Here is a 23,523-nt window from a genome sequence, read left to right as displayed (position 1 = left end):
TGTTTAATGAGAGGCTGGAGAGGCAGGCAGGACCAGGAGCCAGAGAATCCATCCAAGGCTTGGTAGGCTAGGATTAAGAATTTGATCTGAGTGTGGTGGGAAGTCACTGAAGTGATTTAATTAGAAGGCTGTTGTAGACTTATTTATATTTTTAAGATGTGACCCTTGAATGCTGAGTTGACAGTGGATTATAAGGAGTCAGGAGCAGAAGAGTGGTAACCATCCAGATAACTATTTTTGATATCTAGGTAAGAGAGGATGGTGGCCTCAGGGTAGAACACGATGGTAGAGTTGGAGAGAAGTGCACAGATGATGGAGTTTTGTTTATTTCATTAACAAAAGACTGGTTAATAGATTAGATATGGGACATGAGGGAAGGGAAGACTCAAAGTTGATTTCTAAGTTTCTAGACTAAACAGCATGGAGGATATTGAGATAAAGACTGAAGGAGAAATGGGGTAATTTTTGTTCTTTTGTTCAGGGTGGACCAGAGAACAACTGTAGAGGGAATGAGGCATAAATCAAAGGCTTGTGTTTGTTCTGTGATGCCTATAAGGCATCTAAATGAACAGGTCAAATGGGCAATTGAATATATGACCTTGACTCAGTAGATAAATCTAAGACTCCTTGGTGTACAAATGTCATTCAGAGCCATGAAACAGAAGGACTTGTAAGCAGCTGTTTGCAGGAAACCACACTCAGCAGGAAACCCCTTGGTCTTGTCACCTTACCTAACCTGGTGTTTCTTTCCGAAGATCAAAGGAGTAGAAATGAAGAATAAGTAACAGATGACCAGATCTCTTCCCTAGCTTTCCCTTCAGTAATCTTGTGAACAAAATATGTGAAGAAGATAGCATCTAAATAAAGATCACAGGGTATTGACAGTCTGCACACAGTGGGGGATGGTGATGACTCTGACCGCTTCTCAATAATTAACTGAGATTATTACTTCCCATTTCCCCTTTAAAAATTTTCAGGGCCAAGCAGAATCTTTGGAGTTGGTTTTGGGGGGATACGAGTCTGCCTTCTTCCCAAATTAATGGCTTTCTAATTAAAAGCAGGTTTCTTTTCTACAACACTTGTCTCTCTCTCTCAGGTATTGATTTTCAAACGGTGAGCAGCTGGATCTGTTGGGTAACAGGCTTACCAAGGGAGTGAGTGTAGAGAAAGTGTAAGTCCTGAGAATGTCCTGTACTTTTACATAAGCAGGACAAGCAAAGAAGGAAGCCTAGTAAAGGACTAAGGAGGAGCAGCCATGAGGAAGGAAAAACTAGGAGACTGTGGTGGCCTAGAAACAAAGAGAAGAATCCTTAATAAAAAAAAAGGATAACAGCCATGTTGAGTGCTGCTGTGAGATTGAATAGTTCAGTTCAGTTCAGTTCAGTCGCTCAGTCGTGTCCGACTCTTTGCGACCCCATGAACTGCAGCACGCCAGGCCTCTCTGTCCATCACCAACTCCCGGAGTCCACCCAAACCCATGTCCATCGAGTCGGTGAGCCATCCAACCATCTCATCCTCGGTCGTCCCCTTCTCCTCCCGCCCCCAGTCCTACCCAGCATTAGGGTCTTTTCCAATGAGTCAACCCTTCGCATGAGGTGGCCAAAGTATTGGAGTTTCAGCCTCAACATCAGACCTTCCAATGAACACCCAGGATTGATCTCTTTTAGGATGGATTGATTGGATCTCCTTGCAGTCCAAGGGACTCTCAAGAGTCTTCTCCAACACCACAGTTCAAAAGCATCAATTCTTCGGCACTCAGCTTTCTTCACCGTCCAACTCTCACATCCATACATGACCACTGGAAAAACCATAGCCTTGACTAGACGGACTTTTGTTGGCAAAGTAATGTCTCTGCTTTTAAATATGCTATCTAGGTTGGCCATAACCTTCCTTCCAAGGAGTGAGATTGAATAAGATGAGGACAAACCACATCCACTGATTTGGCAACATAGAACTTCTTGGTGACACTGACAAAGGGCAGTTTATGACACTTCTTGGAAACAGGAGCCTGGAGTGGATTGAGGGGAAATGTTAAGGGTGGCTAGTTAGACAATTATTTTAAGAAGTTAACAGAGTTGAGAAATAGGTATATAGTTAACCAAGAGTCAGTGGAGAGTATTGTTTTTTCTCATGTTCTTAAGATGGGATAAATTGGAGCATTTTTGCTCATAGGATCAATCTAGTAGAGAGAAAGAATTGAATCATAGAGTAGAAAAGGGATGTAATTGCAGGGACAGATTTCTTGAAAATAAAAAGTTATGTGAGATGCAGAGCAAAAGGGAAGGATTTGGATCTGGATAAGAGGAGGAGGGGAGTCAGAAGAGTGGACAGCTGTTAATGGGTTGGTTAAATTGATGCTAGGGGGATGAGGGAGCATCCATAGTTAATTTTAACTAATTAATGAATCAGGGCTTCCCTGGTGGCTCAGCTGGTAAAGAATCTACCTGCAGTACAGGAGACCCAGGTTCAATCCTTGGGTTGGGAAGATCCCCTGGAGAAGGGAATGGCAACCCATTCCAGTATTAGTCTTGCCTGGAGACTTCCATGGGCAGAGGAACCTGACTGGTTATAGTCCATGGGGTCGCAAACAGTTGGACACAACTGAGCGACTAACACTTCAACTTTCAATTAATGAATCAAGAACATCAGCTGAAAGGAGATTGGGAAGTGGGGGTTCTGGAAGTTTCAAAAAAGGTAGAAAATATTGCAGTCATCATGGAAAATGGGAGATTGAACTTTTAGTACAATAGTGGAAATGGAATGTTCTGAAGTTACATTAAACAAGGTGGAGTTAATTCTTGCTTGAAAGAGATTGGTTAAATCTTGAATTGTTTTTTAATAGCCTATAAAGGTGAAATCCATCATTACATATTTACATCTATTCATGGTAGAAAATGAATTTAATTATTACTTTTAATCTTACTGGGCTTCCCTGGTGGCTCAGATGGTTAAGCATCTGCCTGCAGTGCAGGAGATCCAGGTTCAATCCCTGGGTCAGGAAGATCCCCTGGAGAAGGAAATGGCAACTCACTTCAGTACTCTTGCCTGGAAAATTCCATGGATGGAGGAACCTGGTGGGGTTCAGTCCATGAGGTCACAAAGAGTCGGACACGACTGAGCAACTTCACTTCACTTTCTTTCTTTTTTAATCTTACTATTAAAGAGATAAGCCTTGTGATATATATCTTTTCATACATTATACAATTAAATAAATCTATAAGAAGAAATATGAAGTTCTTATTTTTATAACTACTCCTATTTTAGATGTTTACTTTGCCACTTTATTTTATGATTAGTTTAATACTATGTTGATTCCTGTTATACAACAGTGATTTAATATTTATATATATTTCAAAATAATCACCATGAGAAGTCTAGTTATGATCTGTCATATTACAAAGATACTATATAATTATGTACTCTATTCCCCCACACTGTACATTTCATGAGGCTTCCCAGGTGGTGCTAGTGGTAAAGAACCCAGCTGCCAATGCAAGAGACATAAGAGATGCGGGTTTGATCCCTGAGTTGGGAAGATCCCCTGGAGGAGGACATGGCAACCCACTCCAGTATTCTTGCGTGGAGTACCCCCATGGACAGTGGAGCCTGGGGGGCTATAGTCCATAGAGTCTCACAGGGTCAGACATGAATGAAGCGACTTAGTATGCACCCACGTACATTTCATACCCTGACTCAATTATTTTGCAGCAGGAAGTTTGTACCTTTTTTTAAAAAAAAAAAGCATTTCTTTTTTTAAAAAATAGTATTGTTTAGCTATTCCATGTCATAGTTGTGGCATGAGGAATCTAGTTATGGCATGCAAACTCTTAGTTGTGGCATGTGGGATTTAGTTCCCTGATCAGGGACTGAACCCAGGCCCCTGTGTTGGGAGTGTAGAGTCTTAGCCACTGGACCACCAGAGAAATCTCAGGAATTTTGTGCTTTTCAATCTCCCTCATGTACATCTTTCCTTCCCCCTACTCCCTTCCCCTGTGGCAACAACCTGTTTGTTCCCTGTATCTATACCTTGTTCATTTGGTTCACATTTTTTTGGTGTGATTCCGCATATGTGAGAAATTATACAGTATTTTAATATCTCTGTCAGATTTATTTCTATTACCTTAATACCCTCTAGTTACATCCATATTGCTGCAAATGGCAAGGTTTCATCCTTTTTATGACTGAATAATATTCCATTGTATATGTATATCATAGCTTCTTTATCCATTCATCTATTGATGGGCACTTAGGTTGCTTGTATATTGGCTATTGTAAATAATGTTGCAATAAACATATGGGTCCATATACCTTTTCTAATTGGTGTTTTCATTTTTTTTTCAGTAAATACCCAGCAGTGGAATTGCTGGATCATGTGGTAGTATTCTTAATTTTTCAAAGAATCTTCATACTGTTTTTCATAGTGGCTACACCAATTTCCATTCCCACCAATAGTACATGAGGGTTCACTGTTTTTCTACATCTTTGCCAACACTTATTATTTATTATCTTTTAAAAAATTATTTTAAATTGAGTTATAGTTTAGGTACAATGTTACATAAGTTTCAGGTGTACAACATAGTGATTCACAATTTTTAAAGGTTATGTTCCATTTATAGTTGTTATAAAATATTGGCTCATTTCCCTGTGTTGTACAATATATTCTTGAAGCTTATTTATTTTATACATACTAGTTTTTACCTCTTAATCCCCTACCCCCATCTTTTTCTTCTCCCCTTCCATCTCTCCAGTGGTAACCACTAATTTGTTCTCTATTTCTGTGCGTCTGTTTCTTTTTTTGTTATACTCAGTAGTTTAAGATTCCACATGTAAGTTATATCATATGGTATTTATCTCTCTTCATCTAACTTATTCCACTTAGCATAATACCATCCAAGTCTAACCAAATGCAAATTCATTCTTTTCTTATGGCTGAGTAGTTTTCATTGTGTACAATGAAACACACACACATACACTACATCTTTTTTTATCCATTCATCTGTTGATGGCCACGTAGGTTGCTCCCATATCTTGGTAATTATAAATAGCGCCTGTATGAACATTGGGCTACATGCATCTTTTCAAATTAGTGTTTTTGCTTTTTTCAAATATATACCCAGATGTGAATTAATGGGTCACATGGTAGTTTTGGCTCCCCTGGTGGCTCAGCTGGCAAACCATCCATCTGCAACGCGGGAGACCTGGGTTCAATCCCTGGGTTGGGAAGATCCCCTGGAAAAGGGAAAGGCTACCCATTCCAGTATTCTAGCCTAGAGAATTCCATGGACTGATGGGGTTGCAAAGAGTCAGACACAACTGAATGACTTTCACTTTCACTTTTCATGGTAGTTTTATTTTTAGGTTTTTGAGAAATCTCCATACTGTTTTCACAGTGGCTGCACCAATCTACATTCCCATCAACAGTGCAGGAAGGTTCCCTTTTCTCCACATCCTCATCTACATTTGTTATTTGTGTTCTTTTTGATGATAGCAATTCTGACAGGTGTGAGGTGCTAGCTCATTGTGGCTTTGATTTGCATGTCCCTGATGATTAGCAATAATGAGCATCTTTTCATGTGCCTTTTGGCCATCTACATTTCCTCTTTGGAAAATGTCTTTTAAGTTCTGCCCATTTTTTAACTGAGTTTTGTTTTTTGATGTTGAGTTGTATGAGTTGTAATATATTTTGGATATTAATCACTTATCGGTCATATCACTTGCAAATGTTTTCTCCCATTCGATAGGTTTTTTTCATTTTTTCAATAGTTTCCTTTGCTGTGCAAAAGTTTTTAAGTTTAGTTAGGTCCCATATGTTCATTTTTGCATTAATTTCCTTTGCTTTAGGAGACATATCTAAAAAATATTGCTATGATTTATGTCAGAGTGTTCTACCTATGTTTTCTTCTGTAAGTTTTATGATTTCTGGTCTTATATTTAAATCTTTAATCCATTTTGTGTTTATTTTTATGTATGACATTAGAGAATGTTCTAATTTCATTCTTTTACATGTAGCTGTCTAGTTTTCCCAGCACCACTTATTAAAGAGTCTGTCTTTTCTCCATTGTATATTCTTCCTTCCTTTGTCATAGTTTAATTGACCATATGTGTGTAGGTTTGTTTCTGGGCTGTCTATCTGTCCCATTGACCTATGTGTCTGATTTCATGCCAGTATCATACTATTTTGATGGCTGTATGGTCTGAAGTCAGAGAGCATGGTGTCTCTAGCTCTTTTCTTCTTTCTCAACATTATCTTGGCTATTCATGGTCTTTTGCTTTTCCATAGACATTTTAAAATTAGGTGTTCTAGTTCTGTGAAAATGCCCTCAGCATTTTGACAGGGATGGCAATGACTCTGGATTGCGTTTGGTCATTTGGTCATTTTAACAGTATTCTTCCCACCCATGAACATTGTATACCTTTCCATCTGTTTGTGTCAGCTTCAGTTTCTTTCGTTAGTGTCTTATAGTTTGCCATGTACAGATATTTTACATCCTTGGGTAGGTTTATTCCTAAGTATTTTATTCTTTTTGATGGAATGGTAAATTGGATTGTTTCCTTAATTTCTTTCTAATAGTTCATCATTTGTGTATAGAAATACAACAGACTTCTGAATATTAATTTTGTATCAACTCTAATAATTTTCTGGTTGCCTCTTTAGGATTTCTATGTATATTTCAAGTCATCAGCAAATAGTGACAGTTTTACTTCTTCCTTTCTGATCTCAATTCTATTTCTTTGTCTTGTCTGATTGATGTGGCTAGAATTTCCAATACTATCTTGAATAAAAGTGGCCAGAGTGGGCATCATGATCTTAAAGGAAAGGCTTCCAGCTTTTCACCATTGAGTATGATGTTAACTGTGAGTCTGCCATCTACATACTTTATTATACTCTGGTGTATTCCCTTTATGCCCACTTTCTGGAGAGTTTTTACCATAAATGGATTCTGAATTTTGTCAAAAGCTGTTTCTGCATTTATTGAGATGATCATACAGTTTTTATTCTTCAAATATCCAGAGAACCACCATTTAATGTATACCAAATCTTTATTCATTCAACAGCCATTTTTCAGACCCTGTTATGTAGCAGGTACTGCCTTAGATGTGTGGAGAAGGCAATGGCACCCCACTCCAGTACTCTTGCCTGGAAAATCTCATGGACGGAGGAGCCTGGTAGGCTACAGTCCATGGGGTCGCTAAGAGTCGGACACGACTGAGCGACTTCACTTTCACTTTTCCCTTTCATGCACTGGAGAAGGAAATGGCAACCCACTCTAGTATTCTTGCCTGGAGAATCCCAGGGATGGCGGAGCCTGGTGGGCTGCCGTCTATGGGGTCGCACAGAATCGGACACGACTGAAGCGACTTAGCAGCAGCAGCAGCAGCAGCCTTAGATGTGAAACCTCTTCTTCAGAGTTAACATCCTGCTATACACTTAGTGATATGTCCTGTTGGCCTCCTATGTGCAGAAATGTGTGCACTTTTAAAAGGAGACTGTGCTACTTAAAAGTTGCCTTGTAGTCTGATTTTTCTCCTATAACATTAAGAGCTTCTTTCCATACCATTGAACTGTCTTTTACAGTATTTAATTTTAAAGATTTAATGTTTGTAGAAGAATTATTTGTGTGAATGCACCAGGGTTAATTTAATGATTCTCCTATAGGCAGAGACATTAATTCTTTCTTTTCCAATTCCTGTCTGCACTTAAAATCTGTAACTTCCATATTTTGCTTCTCTTTGATAGTATCAGTAATATGATCTCCACAAGACATGAAGGCACAGGCAGTGCTGTCTTTCTTCCTCACTCTTATACCATCTCTATGTGGATCTCAAGGTAAGTGCCTTTATACTATACCCAAGTGTTAGTTATTTGTATCATTAGATAGGAACATGAGCCACAATACAAGGGGGCTGTTTCTTCTGTAGCCATAGCATTGTCAACTTTTCTAAAAGATCAATTAATAATAAACAGGAAGCAGACGAAAGTATGCATGGAGATTAAAAATCATGTTTTCTTCTGTCTACTCTGATTAAGGCTCTTTCTAATCTGTTATCTGCTACCAGATATAAGATCACTCTAAAGGCAAATTTGATTGGTTGGTTGATTTTTTTTTTTAAGTGTTAGCTTGGTACTTGACACGACAAAAGGTGCTATCAGCTTTGCTAAGTCCTATGACAGGCATTTTTAATTACCCAATAAAATATTAGAGATGTTTAGTAGAACAATTAGGGAAGTCAGCAAAACCACTCCTTTTCTTTCCCACCTTTCCACATCTCTCAGCTTAATGCCACATTCCTCTAGCCTTTGGATAGACTGTTTCTCTGAGGCAAAGTGGGACATGGAAGAATGGAAATGGCCTCCGAGGAGGAGGCCAAGGAAAAAGACTTTGTGACCTGGCCACATAAACACCCAATTCTCCCATCTCAGGTGGCTTTGGCCAAGGTCAATGGAGTTTACCTCATTATAAGTAAAATAATGTCCTTTCCAGTGCAAATATCACAAAATTCATAGATAGGGCACATGATCTACTTTTCTTTTTGTTCAGAAAAACTGGATACTACCTGCAGTGATTATGAGATAATAAGTATATTTTCTTTGCAAAAACCTGATTGTGATGAGTCCATTTGCTTTTGAAGATCACCTTCTGAAGTTGACTATGTATGGCCTTCCCTGGTAAAGAATTTGCCTGCAGCGCAGGAGACCTGGGTTGGGAAGATCCCCTGGAGAAGGGAACGGTTATCCATCCAGTATTCTTGCCTGGAGAATTCCATGGACAGAGGATCCTGGCAGGCTACAGTCCATGGGGTTGCAGAGTCAGACATGACTGAGTGACTAACACTTTAACTTTACTTCAAACACATATATAAACATATGTATTAGGAGGATTGGACTTCTACATTTATATCTAGAATAATATTTCTTAGCTATATTTGAACTGACTCATAAGATACCCTGTGAGTTGTCCTAAAGCTAAAATAAATGAGTCACTTCATGTCCCCTTTTGGACTCCTCCTATGTGTGCCATTTCTTGAAACTAATGTCTACATATTCCCAACAGATCCCTGAATGCAGCACTGTCTTCTACATGTTCCAAATATTTCCTAACCCGACCAAGTTAAGATTTTTCTATTCTTTAAGAGTCTGCTGGCTCCAGAAGCTGAATAAACTAATTATTTGTTATTGTATAGTAAGTATTAAAGATATATGTTCAAGGATAAAAATCAACAGGAATCTTTAATTTATATAATATAATTTCCAGCAACCGTGTAGGCTAAGATCAGAGGAGAAATGAGACTATTGATCAAGCATCAAGCAAGGTTTCTATGCTTTACACTGTTGTCAATTCTAATAGTTACATTGACTCCAACAGATACTTGATTAAAATTGCAGACACTCAAATACAGCTCAAATACAGAGCTTCATGGTTTGTTTCTGATAATTAGACTAGCAAAGGTTCCTGATAGATAGATAGATGATAGGTGTTAATGATCAGGCTGCTGACCTAGGATAGTTCTAGGTAGCCCTGATATAACCCTTGATAAGCACCCATCACTAATTCACTTCATAACTGCTCTTGTTTTTAGATGCATCCTTTTTAGCTTCCTTCAGTCATGTTGGTATGAGTGAGCAAATCGTCACTGGAAGACTAGGTGAAGATGTAATTCTCCCTTGCTCATTTGAGAGTGGACCCAATGTTGTAATTCACTGGAAGAATCAAGATACCAATGTTTACTCATACTACAAGGACAGCGACCAGTTGGAAAAGCAAGATCCCAGATATGTAAACAGGATATCCCTCTTCCATGGTGAGATTCACAATGGGAATGCCTCCCTGTCTTTCAGAAGATTAACCCTTCAGGATGAAGGAAGTTACGTATGCTATGTGGGAACATCACTTGGAAAAATCATAAAGAAAGTGGTATTAAAAGTGGGAGGTAAGTGTACTGTAAGCTTTAACAAAACATGACAGTGGTATCATTGCCTGGAATGCCTGGAATTTCAGTTGCCTGGAATGCCTTCTTGTTAATTTAATAAGCTGTGGACTTCCTTCTAAGACAATGTATACAAACTACCTCATTATTTTTAATACATGGTATTCAGAGTATAGAATTAATACACCCATTATTCCATTAATAGGTATTTGGGTATTCATAGTGTTTTACATTACAAAAAAATATTGTGATGAACATCCTTATATTTAATATTAGGAAATGGTCTGAAACAAAAGGGTCAGAAGTAAAATTTTAATATGTCACGTATAGCAGCAGCATAAGAGTATCCATCTTCCCTTAAGTCTTATATCAGCACCTAATATTACCAGTTTTAAGAAATTCTGCCAATATGATAGCTTAAAAATATTGAATTATTGATTTAAATTACATTTCCTATTTTCTAAATTAAGTTAATTTTAATATTATATGCTTTCCCCTATCTTTATTCACTTTGCTTATCTAATCATTTATTTGTTGGGGGGAGGGGTGTTTTCTAATAGGTTTTGTTCTTTCTCCCTCTGTTCCATTTAGCTGCTTCAAACCTTGACTCAGAAATCTAAGAATTATGGGCAGACGAAGAACCAGAAAGCCTCTGAGTCAGTACCTGAGGAGTACAGACTGCTGCATGAGCTCCACTTCATCAGCTTCTGACACCCACGTTTTGACTGCTCACTGAGGCCATTTTTTTCTAGAATTCTTTCTAGAGAGTTGAGCTTGCTAGTTGCTGTATATCCATGCATACTGTTGTTTTTTTTTCTTATAGATCACCGGACTATATCTTAAGATTCTACAGAGTTTTTGTTGTTTTTCCTTTCAGAAACCGCCAAGTTTCACTCACAAGGCTTAGCTTTTCAGCTCATAGGTATTAAAATAATAAGTGTTCTGCACAGGTGGCCTAAAGAGAAACTAATGAGAGTTCCTCACATGTCCTTCTTTCTCCCTCATAGCTTTTGTCACACCTGTGATGAAGTATGAAAAGAACACCACCAACAGCTTCTTAATATGCAATGTGCTAAGTGTTTTTCCTTATCCAATTATCACATGGAAAGTGGATAATAAAACACCTATCTCTGAAAACAATGGGAAAGAAGTTGGATCTTTGGGTCCTTTTCATATAAACAGCAGAGTAAATATTACAGGATCAAATTCATCTTATCAATGTGCAATTGAAAATCCACTGCTAAAGCAAACATGGACAGGGAGATGGACAATGAAAGGTAGGCTTTCTGTGTGAACATGCCGTCAGAGGTAGGGAGGGAATAGGGATTGATTTACAGATAAAGAAAGGAATACAAAGAGGAAGGAAATGCATTTGCAGCAGTCAGAAGACCAGACTGGAGTCCCAGGTCTAATATTAATGGCTCTATTACCTCAAGCAATCATTTTTACTTGTGAGTGTTGGTTCCTTGTTGGTAAAATGGAAGTAATCCTTACCTTGCAAGGTGTTTATGAGTTAAAGGAAAACATTTGTGAAATGGAAAGTAGCAAATATATTTGTGTGTATTACTGTATTTCTCTGTGGTTCTTCTGCACAGAATTTTCTACCTGCATTGCACTTTAAAAGATCAGAGAAGGAAAGGATGCTTGTCTACTAGCAGGTCACAACCTCTGATTCTTGCTAGTTTTTCAACCAACAAAAATTAGCATTGCTTCTGTTTAGTCTCCTTAAGTAGCATTAGCCCATTAATCTTTATCAACACTTTTACTCCTTCTTCTCATTTATTTGAACAAACCCAAACTCTGACCAATCTATCTATAGTATACTGTTTAAGAAGAGTTTAAAGAGAAGAAAAATTAATTTGACACCATTTATCTATTACTGAGGAAAATTATTTGTTTTATAGTTCACTAGAAGCAAAGCAAATTTTTTCTATAAATCTCTATTATATAGGGAAAGTAGAGGTTAGCTATACTTTTTTGGCTTTCTCTTCCCCTGAGTTTTTTTAACTTTCAAATATATTGAAGTACAGTGAACTTACAATATTATTTCAGGTATAAAATATAGCAATTAGATATTTTTATAGATTACACACCATAAAAAGTTATAAAATACTGACTGTATTCCTTGTGTTCGACACTCCCTCTCTGTGACTTATTTATTGTTTAACTGATAGTTTGCATCTTTTAATCTTCACCTATTTCACTTCTCTTCCCATCCCTCTCCCTCTGGTAACCACTAATTTGTTCTCTGTGAGTCTGTTTGATTCATTATGTTTGTTTTTTAGATTCCATATATAGGTGAAAACATACAGCATTTGTCTTTGTCTGCTTATTTCACCAGTCATAATACTCTCCAGGTCCACACAAATAGCAAATTTTCATTCTTTATTTATGCTGAGTAATATTCCATTTACTCAGAGGGTAAAGCATCTGCCTGCAATGTGGGAGACCTGGGTTTGATCCCTGGGTTGGGAAGATCCCCTAGAGAAGAAATGGCAACCCATTCCAGTACTCTTGCCTGGAAAATCCCATGGATGGAGGAGCCTGGTAGGCTACAGTCCATGGGGTTGCAAAGAGTCGGACACAACTGAGCAACTTCACTTTCACTTTCACTTTAACATGTTACATTTGCTTTATCCATGCAGCTGTCATATCCATTCAGTTGCCTTCATACCATGGCTGTTGTAAATAATGATGTTATGAGCTATTAACATTGGGGTGCATATATCTTTTTGAACTAGGGTATTTGTTTTTTTTTAAGATAAATATCCAGGAGTCAAGTTGCTGGATCATATGGTAGTTCTATTTTTAATTTTTTTGAGGAACTTCTATCAGGTTTTCCATAGTGGCTACACCAATTTTAATTCCCACCAATAATGCACAGTTCGGTTCACTTCAGTCACTCAGTCATGTCCGACTCTTTGCGTTCCCATGGGCTGCAGCACGCCAGGCCTCCCTGTCCATCACCAACTTCCAAAGTTTACTCAAACTCATGTCCATTGAGTTGGTGATGCCATCCAACCATCTCATCCTGTCGTCCCCTTCTTCTCCCGCCTTCAATCTTTCCCAGCATCAGGGTCTTTTCAAATGAGTCAGCTCTTCACAACAGGTGGCCAAAGTATTCAAGTGTCAGCTTCAACATCAGTCCTGCCAATGAACACCCAGGACTGATTTCCCTTAGGATGGACTGGTTGGATCTCCTTGCAGTCCAAGGGACTCTCAAGAGTCTTCTCCAGACACCAATTCAAAACATCAATTCTTCAGCACTCAGTTTTCTGTATAGTCCAACTCTCACATCCATACATGACTACTGGAAAAACCATTGCCATGACTAGACAGACCTTTGTTGGCAAAGTAAGGTCTCTGCTTTTTAACATGCTGTCAATCTGATTTCAGTGTTGAACATCTGGTGGCGTCCATATGTAGAGTCTTCTCTTATGTTGTTGGAAGAGGGTGTTTTCTATGACCAATGCATTCTCTTGGCAAAACTCTATTAGCCTTTGCCCTGTTTCATTTTGTACTCCAAGGCCAAATTTGCCTGTTACTCCAGGTGTTTCTTGACCTCCTACTTTTGCATTCCAGTCCCCTCTAATGAAAAGGACATCTTTTTTGGGTGTTAATTCTAAAAGGTCTTCATAGAATCATTCAGCTTCAACTTCTTCAGCATTACTGCTCGGGGCATAGACTTGGATTACCGTGATATTGAATGGTTTGCCTTGGAAACGAACAGAGATCATTCTGAGACTGCATCCGAGTACTGCATTTCGGACTCTTTTTTTTGACTATGATAGCTACTCCATTTCTTCTAAGGGATTCTTGCCCACAGTAGTAGATATAATGGACATCTGAGTTAAATTCACCCATTCCAGTCCATTTTAGTTCACTGATTCCTAAAATGTCGATGTTCACTCTTGCCATCTCCTATTTGACCACTTCCAATTTGCCTTGATTCATGGACCTAACAACATTCCAGGTTCCTGTGCAATATTGCTCTTTACAGCATCGAATCTTCCTTCTATCACCAGTCCCATTCACAACTGGGTGCTGTTTTTGCTTTGGCTCCATCCCTTCATTCTTTGTGGAGTTATTTCTCCACTGATCTCCAGTAGCATACTGGGCACCTAATGACCTGGGGAGTTCATCTTTCAGTGTCCTATCTTTTTGCCTTTTCATACTGTTCATGAGGTTCTCAAGGCAAGAATACTGAAGTGGTTTGCCATTCCCTTCTCCAGTGGACCACATTTTGTCAGACCTCTCCACCATGACCCGTCTGTCTTGGGTAGCCCTACACGACATGGCTCATAGTTCCACTGAATTAGACAAGGCTGTGGTCCATGTGATTAGATTGGTTAGTTTTCTGTGATTGTGTTTTTCAGTCTGTCTGCCCTCTGATGGAGAAGGATAAGAGGCTTATGGAAGCTTCCTAATGGGAGAGACTGACTAAGGGGGAACCTGGATTTTGTTCTGATGAGTGGGGCCATGCTCAGTAAATCTTTAATCCAATTTGCTGTTGATGGCTGGAGCTGTGTTCCCTCCCTGCTATTTACCTGGGGCCAAACTATGCACAAGGGTTCCCTTTTTTCCACATCTAACCAACACTTGTTATTTGTTTGTTTTTTTGATAATAGTGATTCTGATAGGTGTGAGGTGATAGCTCATTGTAGTTGCATTGATTTGCATTTCCCTGATGATTAGTGACGTTGAACTTTTCATGTGCCTACTGGTCATATGTATGTCTTATTTGGGAAAATTATTCATTATCCTTATATGATGTCAATAGTATGGGCAGCTAATGTTCACTGTTCATCAGCCAAGTAGCAATGGAAACGTGGAAAAGGGTTGAAAATATTAAATTGCAAATATTTTATATGGAGAATCATAATTTCCCTTGTCTATTCAGAATTGAGTATCCTGAAGTTCCAGTGGTTCCTTAGGCTTAGTGCTGTTTTGTCTTGCTGAGGATCTGTTATGTGCCAAACTTTGTCACTCAGCCTGTGAACCTCAGAACTAGATGTATACCAGATGCTGTGGACTCTTACTCACTTATGGATCCACAGCATCTAGTACAAACATGTAAAAATAAAACTAAACAAGGAAAGTAGCATACAAAGAGAGTGATTAAATCTGTTCAGTACAGTTGGGTATGGATCAGGTTGTTACAGAATATATGCTTAAGGAGTGGCATACAGGCCGAATTTTAAAGGAGTAGTAGGAAATTTCAGGAGAACATAGGCATTCCAGGTAAAAATCATACTATATGAAAAGCAGAGAGGGGAGTAAATGTTGCCTGAATTTGTGGAAGTATAAGTGGTTGAGAGTGAAACTGAAGTATCAAGAGATAAGCCTAGAGAGGAAGGCAAAAACCAGATCAAATGCCTTCATCTTGCTAAGGAGCTTGAGCTGGCCTGGAGGTAGTACGGAGCCAAAGAAGGATATGAAGCATCGGAGAGACTGGAAGTTGTATTTTAGATGGCTTCTCTGGTATCACTCTTTCACAGGTGGACTGTTGTGTTTTAGATAGCTTGCTTTGGCATCACTCTCTCGCAGGCGGACTTCAGAGTAGGTGAGTCTAAAACCAGGGAAGATAATTCATGGCAGTCCATAGAAGTCAGCTGGCAGAACAGGAAGGACAACGCAGTGCTAACTCTGGAGGGTAAGCCGAGGATACCCAGCAGACTCTCTGCTCTAAAAGATCGGTCCAGCAGGGAATTCCTGCACCCCGTTAGAAATATACTCATGTGCTAGAAAAAAGACTTTGTCCAGAAAGAGAGATTAAGAAGCGGTTGAGACCGTGGAAGTAGCAAAGACTATTAGGTAGTACATGGTGACAAGAAGGCAGCCTGGGGAACACCAACATTCAAGAGGTCAGCAAAAGATTGCTGAGTTAAAAATGCTGGTAACTGGTAGCAGCACTCTTGAGCGATCACGCTCAGGTTGTAGGAGTTGAAAACCAGGTGTGTCATCTCCCTAGCTGGCCCAGGCTTGGGCCTCCTTGAAGCCTAAACTTAACTTTGGTGGGTGACTTTAAAATAGTGGTATAAAGCTTTTAAGAAACTCCACAGCACAAATATTTCACTGCTTTCCAAAAAGTTTTTCAAAGATATTTCTAAGTATAACTTAGAAAATTCATTTGAAAACTTTTTCATTTATCTTTACTTTTCTATCCTGTTGTTAGATGTCCTTCATAAAACGCAAAGTGAAAACGTTTTACTCTCATGTAAACCCGAAAACAGCTTTTCCCCACCAAATCAAGACTTCATAGTCACTTGGTCCAGAGTGGAAAGTGGGAATTCCTTGCTCCTGGCTTGCTTTAAGAACTCCTCACAAGAAACACTAATCAGTCAACCTCGACTTTCATGGAAAGAAGAGCTGATAAACTCACATGACTTCTCTTTAACTCTGAAGGATCTTCGTGTTTCAGACAGTGGCGAGTATTTGTGCAATATTTCATCAGACGAAAGTACTTTACTCACCATCCAAACACTGCATGTAGGTAAGTTACAAGTAGGGTTGGACAGTGGGTTTCAGGTACAGCAGTAGAGATTGTGAACATCAAATAGGAAATTAGGTTGGCATTTCAAGAATACCTTTGAATAGAATTTCTGAAAATACTGTTTACAGGGATACTTCCAGTCAAAACAGTAGACAATCTCCTTCCTTCAACCACATGAAAGCCTTGCACTGAAAAATAAAAGGAAATTACTCCCAGAAGATTTCCCTTTTAGGGTTTCAGAGCTTCAGAAATGAAGACGGAACCTCTACGTTTTGTTACTCTGTAGGCTGAGCATCTTCAATTCCTGCTTACCATTGTGCTGATATGTGCCTTAGGGTCTGGGTTTGGGGAGAGAAAGCTGTGCAGGCGTGGTGGGAAGTTAGAATTGAAGCTTCTGCTGCAGTCTACTGAAGCATGGTCTGTAAACAGTCATCAGAGGACATTTGAAACATTAAGGTTGTGCCTGATTCGGCTCATTTTTTTACCCAGCTAATTGCCAAAACTCATTGTTTAAAATATTTCTAGTTCAGTATCCATAGAGTCAAGGAATGTGTACTCATGAAGTTGACTGTCTAGGGAGGCTGATCACCCTTATCCTTCAGCAGTTGACATCATGGGAGACCATGACACCTCTCTGTTTGTATTTATTAAAATGAGCCAGTGGAACATATGTTTTATAAATGTTCTTGGCATTCTAGTTTTGAATGTTACTTCCTTGAATACAAATTATAACAATTCTAGTTCCAATCAAGAGGCTGCAAAGAGTTCAGGCTCCTCCAGTTATTCCTGAGAAACTCCAAGCACCATTGGTTATCTTGGTGGTCACCCATCACTTTTTACTCAAGATCATGGCTCCTACTCAGTTTTTCTCATCATCTCTGCACCTCTTATCTCTATTCCTCTAGGATCCTGCCTTTTTCACGCCAAAGGTACACTGTGCCCTACCTTCATCCCCCAAGTTAAACACTAGGCTGTGGTTAGTTTGTAGTCATAATTATTTCTTTGTAAAAGGGCATGACAACCCTTCTAGTATTCTTGTCTGGAGAATCCCATGGACAGGAACCTAGCGGGCTACAGTCCATGGGGTCACAAAAGAGTCAGACACTACTGATGTGACTGAGTACACACACACAAAAGTATGTAAGTTCCCTTATTACAATATAAAACAAAGACATAAAATGCATAAAAAACTCATTGCCTCTCAAGTTTTCAGACTTTTTCCTCTCTTAACTCCCATCCCCACTATGCCCCAAATTGTTTAATATCAGCGTTGGCAGGTTCCCCCAATAGATATATTAGATTGGGTGATGTGCTAAGTTGCTTCAGTCATGTCCAGCTCTTTTCAACCCTATGGACTGTAGCCTGCCAGGCTTCTCTGTCAATGAGATTCTCCAGGCAAGAATACCGGAGTGGGTTGCCGTGCCCTCCTCCAGGGGATCTTCTTGATCCAAGGATTGAACATGCATCTCTTATGTCTCCTGCATTGGCAGAAGAATTCTTTACCACTAGCGCCACCTGGGAACTGGGAAGTATCATTTATGCTCATGAAAAACACTAATCCAGACAGGGCTGTTGTTTGTACCTTTAATGGGTCTTTTCATTAGGAAAAGTCTTTTCACTAATATGATATCTGCTTCCCATGCAGAATGCAGAAATAGCTACTTTGAATAAACATATTCACCCAGCTATACATTTTCTTTTGTGTCTGGTAACTTTTCTTCCAGCTCATAGACTTTCTGTTTGTCTTATTTAGAAGCAAGCCCAAGCGCACCTGCTGGGATAATTGTTCCAGTTTTGGTGGCCGTTGTATCAGCAGTTTTGTTGCTGTCGGTGGCCCCTCGAGCTGTTAGATCAAGAAGATGCATCAATTTCCACAAAGGTACTATCTCATGGAGGCTTTGGTCTCATGCCCTGGGGTTCAGGTGGAGATGTATCCAAGATGACAAGCGAGTCCATGGAATTCTCCAGGCCAGAATACTGGAGTGGGTAGCGGTTCCTGTCTGCAGGAGGTCTTCCCAACCCAGGGATTGAACCCACATCTCCCACATTGCAGGCAGATTCTTTACCAGCTGAGCCATCAGGGAAGCCCTTGTTAATAGTTGCTACTGCTCAACACAGCATTGTCCTTGATAGGCCATTTTATTTTAATCCATGTGAAGTTTTTAAAAAACTTTTTCTAAATTTTCTGCTAGAAAACTGTTACTTACAGTAATTTAATTACTTGTAGTAATTCAACATAATACTAAGATTCCATGGTTACAAGACTTCTTAAAAGACTTTGCTTTTATCAACAAATTTAGATCTGTGAAAAACTTAGATTTACTAATTTCCACATTTTACAGGTCAGGAAAGTAGAATCAAAAAAGTTAATGCAAATGCTAAATAGGCATCTGAAACAGACTTACAGGTACCACATAAGATGACCCAGCTAACTAGTGGCAGAGGTAGATCTTGGCCCCAAGAAGCTCTCGCTGATTTCATCGTGTCTCCAAGAAAGCTCTGAGTGTTCTGGGAGGTTGAGACAGATTCAGTGTCCCTTCTTCTGATTGATATTTGCCTACTGCCCCTGCTGAAGTCAGGGTTATTTGGTTATCGTGGACACCATTATTGAAGGTAGTACTTTAAGGGTGATAGTGAGCAAGGATTTCACCTGTTGCAGCCCTGTGATTGTCTGTATGAATAAGCAGGCCAGTGCCCTTGATTTTCCTGTCCCTTAGCTGCCAGAAGTAGGAAAAACTGGGAGGTCTGAGGTAGTCTAGTTTGTCTTCCATATGCAAACCCTAATATCATGGTACTTGAGATTAGGTTCAAGTTCTAGGAGAGGGGGCACTACTCAAGAATGATGGTTTAGTTTCCATAGTGGAAGTGTGCACAAGGGAAGTTCAAACACAAAGCACCTGGCACACTCAAAACTGGAGAAAGGGGAGTATAGAAGAGACTGCACCCCTCAGAGCTTTGCTGGAAACCCTCAATCTAAAGGGACAAAGAGGAGGAATAGTGCCCAAAACCTGAAAGAGAGTCACAGGACCAGCTGTGTTGTAAGGAAGGTGGCCTTCACACAGAGCACACAGCCAGATTAAGGTGACCTGACATGGAAGGCGCTAGAAGAAGAAACACCTGATTTTGCCCCTCTTGCCCTCTGATCTCCAACCCAGATGAAAGCAGAGGGAAGAGAAGCCCTGCAGGTAGAACCCATCCAGATCAGCATCCCATGGCAGAGAGCAGGACGGATTCTGATTCTGGAGGAGCAGTCAGATGTCATCAAAAACCACATTAGGGTGTTGGCCACTTAAAAAAATGAGTGTTCCGTAGTTTGTAGTCTGAAGCCTTCCATGAGAAATGACATTATGCCCCCTTTTCCTGTCTGTCACCACCTTGGCTCTTTCCCATTGTTTATAGTTAGTAGGCATCAGGCCAACCATCTTAGAGAGCCAGGAGCTGCTGGCTTGCTTGAACTGCCTTTGTCCCTGCTTTGGAGCACCTGAATTTACTGCTGTGTGTTTCTGATGAAGTATTTCTACATTAAGGACATTTTTAATGCTGTTAGTTGGAAAAAGATATGAGAGGGGAGTAACTAATGTGATTCTAATAAGATAATCATACTGAGGTGGGGCATCCCTGGTGATTCACGTGGTAAAGAATCTGCCTGCAATGAAGGAGACCTAGGTTTGATCCCTGGGTTGGGACGATCCCCTGGAGAAGGGAATGGCAACCCACTCCAGTATTCTTACCTGGAGAATTCCATGGACAGAGGAGCCTGGCAGGCTACAGCCCATGGGGTTACAAAGAGGTGGACACGACTGAGCAACTATTTGTTGTTACTGAGGTGGGAATAAGGGAGAATTGGGGTGTTGGCAAAGAGATATCTTTTTAAGTTCTGTTTTTTTCCTGTAGAAAGGCATCCACCTACTAATCAGAACTCTAGCAGTGCCGGTACTGCAGAAGAAAATGTGGTAAGGCATTTCCTTTATCAAACTATTTATAAGAATGCTATGGTAAAAAGCTAATTGAACTTTTGACTGATTCACACATTATGTTGCAGGACTTTTACACAGAAAAAAGGCAGGAGGGATTGCAGGATAATAGAACAGGAAAAAATACACTTAGGCTCTTCCACTGTCTGTAATTAAACAGGCTCTAGTTGCTTAAATCAGTGCTTGCCCTTCTCATGTCCAACTGTTACTTGTAAAGATCTCAAATGGCACTATGCACCAATGTACTTACTCTTCTGATGGAAACACGGGATTGCATAGAAGTGGAAGGAAATAAAGTAGAGATGAAGTAGAGAAAAGATAAAGTAGAGAAAAGCAGACTACAGTTTCTGCCCAGACTCAGACTACTGACCTCCTACACTTCTCCAGCCACTTCTAGGTTCCTTCAGAACTGATAATTCACTTACGAATTATAGCTTGCTTGTATACTTTTTTGCTGCACACCTTTTATTATTTATGACTTCCATTAATCAGGATACATAACAGCAAAGAGTGAGATAAACTTGTTTTTCTACTTGTTAAAATCTCAGGAACATCTAGCAGGGAAATTAAAATTGATAAGATCCAACTTAATAACTACTTATAACTGTCTCATGGATCTCTGATTACAGATGCAAACAGTAGCTTAAAGTTCCCCCACCTCCAAAAAACCAAAACAAAACACTACCACCATTAAGATTAAAATGGTTATTCTGACATAAACAATGACCATTTTGAGTCCATGTTTCTTGGTTCTAGGCTCTTTCAGAATATCTACCCAATACAGGAGGTGAAGACAGAAGTTTACAACACAACAGAAACATCCGTAATATCCTATGACTTCACCTCCCCTTTCTTCACTGTGATTCCAGCAATGGTTTGTCATGACCTGACAATTCTACCATTGCAAAAACCTGTGACACTGGAAAGAGAATAGTCACATTCTCTCTTCAAAAACTAAGAATCATTCTCAGGCCCCCCACCTGCATCAAGATTATAAATGCCTGGATACCAAGGATTCCAATTCAGCTAGGATAAAAGAACTCTCTCATTTATTTACATTCCTGTTGCAACCAGCCCAGGAGGCTACAGTGAAGTTTCCGCCAAGAACTCAGAAGAAACAAATCACTAAGAGATGATTCAAAATCTGATCAACTAATGATGGGTGAGTGGTAAAAGCAAAAATCATCTTAGTGAAAAGGTGAAAAACCAGGGCCAAGAAAACAAAGCAATTGATGTGCTAAAGTATTGTACTCTAGTTTTATATAAATGGTTTAATATCAGCCTAATCTACTAGCTTTAGTATGGTGAATCTTAGGGACCCCAAAGAATAAGAATGTCAGTGTCTCTAAGACAATCCAAGGTGCAAAAGGCCCTATCAACTCAAGAATTGACATCCCTGGGGTTGGGTTGTACTATCCAACACCAGGGTTTCATAGCTGAGTGACCCTGGTTATTAAGATAATTTAATTTACTCTTTGGCTCAGTTGTCATATTGTTAATCAGATTTCTAATAAATTTAGATTTTCATATACATTTTTATGCAAGGAAAGAATGAATAACTCAGTTGACTGGATGATCTGTCCTCCTTAATTTTATTATCAATGTGTAAAAAAGGAAGCCTAACTAGGACTTTTGTGACAATCAAATTTTTAAGCCTATAGTTTATGGGAGAAAACGAACCCCGATTGTGTATTAATGCCACCTGGTCCAGTTTTCTTTATCAGTTGGACTTATTTCACAGTCTCCTATTTTGCACAGTTTTGTTGACCTCAAGTATTTGCCACAGTGTTGTGACCAGTGTTCATCACAAACTGTAGAGTACTAAGGACACATAAAGAAAATCTTTAGAAAAGGACATAGGGCACTCGGTGAGGAGAACATGCTCAGAACTCTTCTAATCTTACCATGATGAGGGTGACAGATTTAAAGACCAAAGCCAACACATTGAGGATGGCAGATAAGAAGGACCCTGTGTCTTTCAACACTACTGAGCTTAATCTTAGAGTCAGGTTGGATCGGAGAGGCAGACTGCTGAGAATGACAGAACAAGGATTTGTTATAGACATTCAACATTGTACAACCGTGGGCAGTGCTGAAGAAGTCTGCGCCAGGCTGCCCCCTCCACATCTGGTGCTGTCCCTGAGGTCGCTGTTGGTCAGATGTGCCAGCGTCAGGAAGGAGAGCTGGACACGGAGTGAGGATGAACTGGAATTTATAAGAACAAACTGGATCCCGTGCTGTCTCTTGGGGCCTCTAGAGTCTATGCTGGGAGTGACCTGTAAGACAGGCCAGCGCCTACTGCCATGGAGCCGCAGGCCTGCCTGGCGAGGACTCTGACAGGAGCTGGGGCCCATCCCAGCTCGCTCACCCTTTCAGCCTTGAGTAATATCTGCCAGCTATCACTGTACCTGGGGCCATACACTGACCGTATGAGCATAAAAACAAAGCAGCTGCTCCTTCACTTCTGCCTCTCAAATTGGGTGCATTTTTCTTTTGTGACCAACTGTAATCCAGAACCACACAGAGAAGGGAATTCTAGGAAACGTACCTCCAGCTTAGCCACATTGGTACAATACAGACAGCATACCAGTTATCACTAAACTGAGCATCTCGTGTGGGAGGGTGCTTCAGTGTTGCACCAGCATGTAGCCTACATGGGTGTTAGGGAGGAGGGTTTTCCTGACACAAAGTGCGTGACTATAGGTAAATCACTATAGAACACTAAGACTAGCCTGTTGTCTCCCACCATCAGTGGCTAAAAGTAGACTCATGGATGTAGAAATGAGTCAAGCAGAACTCCCCAGGGACCATAACATAGCTCATGTCTTCTATGAATATTACTCATTAAGATGCAATATGGACAAAGTATTTTTTTAACATCAAAATTTAAAAGGTTCTTGCATCTATTTAATCTTTCATGTGAAATGTTTACTTGCACCTGAGGATCAAAAAATTCCCCACTACACTTGAAAGCAACAATATTCCCTTTTATTATTACGTTTCCTGATCACCTTGTTTAAACTACTTTTGATGCAGCATATTTTTAAAAATGTTTCCCAAATGAGTGGATATATCAAAACAGAGACTTTTAAATGCAAGAACAAACTAGTGGTTACCAGTAGGGAGAGG

At 39.7% G+C, this 23,523-nt stretch overlaps 1 protein-coding gene across 28 annotated transcripts in view; it reads left to right on the top strand.

The window, feature by feature from the left end:
* Positions 1-23,523, top strand: part of HHLA2 (HHLA2 member of B7 family) — a 227,471-nt gene that overhangs the window by 111,083 nt on the left and 92,865 nt on the right. For 16 of the 28 annotated variants that reach the window (XM_081572279.1, XM_081572274.1, XM_081572267.1 and 13 more), the window contains 7 exons: positions 7,739-7,828; positions 9,580-9,930; positions 10,935-11,204; positions 16,103-16,420; positions 18,174-18,299; positions 20,315-20,373; positions 21,151-22,870. In XM_081572279.1, coding sequence (XP_081428405.1) covers positions 7,765-7,828; positions 9,580-9,930; positions 10,935-11,204; positions 16,103-16,420; positions 18,174-18,299; positions 20,315-20,373; positions 21,151-21,231 — 1,269 coding nt within the window. In that variant the 5' untranslated portion in view covers positions 7,739-7,764 and the 3' untranslated portion in view covers positions 21,232-22,870. Of the gene's footprint in view, positions 1-7,738; positions 7,829-9,579; positions 9,931-10,934; positions 11,205-16,102; positions 16,421-18,173; positions 18,300-20,314; positions 20,374-21,150; positions 22,871-23,523 lie in introns of those variants that run through there. The other 12 variants (XR_014077516.1, XR_014077518.1, XR_014077517.1 and 9 more) reach the window with 4 other exon arrangements.

Source organism: Giraffa tippelskirchi, chromosome 2 (assembly GCF_054371585.1).
Source record: "Giraffa tippelskirchi isolate mGirTip1 chromosome 2, T2T-mGirTip1v1.2.pri, whole genome shotgun sequence".
Taxonomy (NCBI): domain Eukaryota; kingdom Metazoa; phylum Chordata; class Mammalia; order Artiodactyla; family Giraffidae; genus Giraffa; species Giraffa tippelskirchi.
Note: the sequence above shows the minus strand (reverse complement) of the source record. Positions and strands in the feature narration are given on the sequence as shown.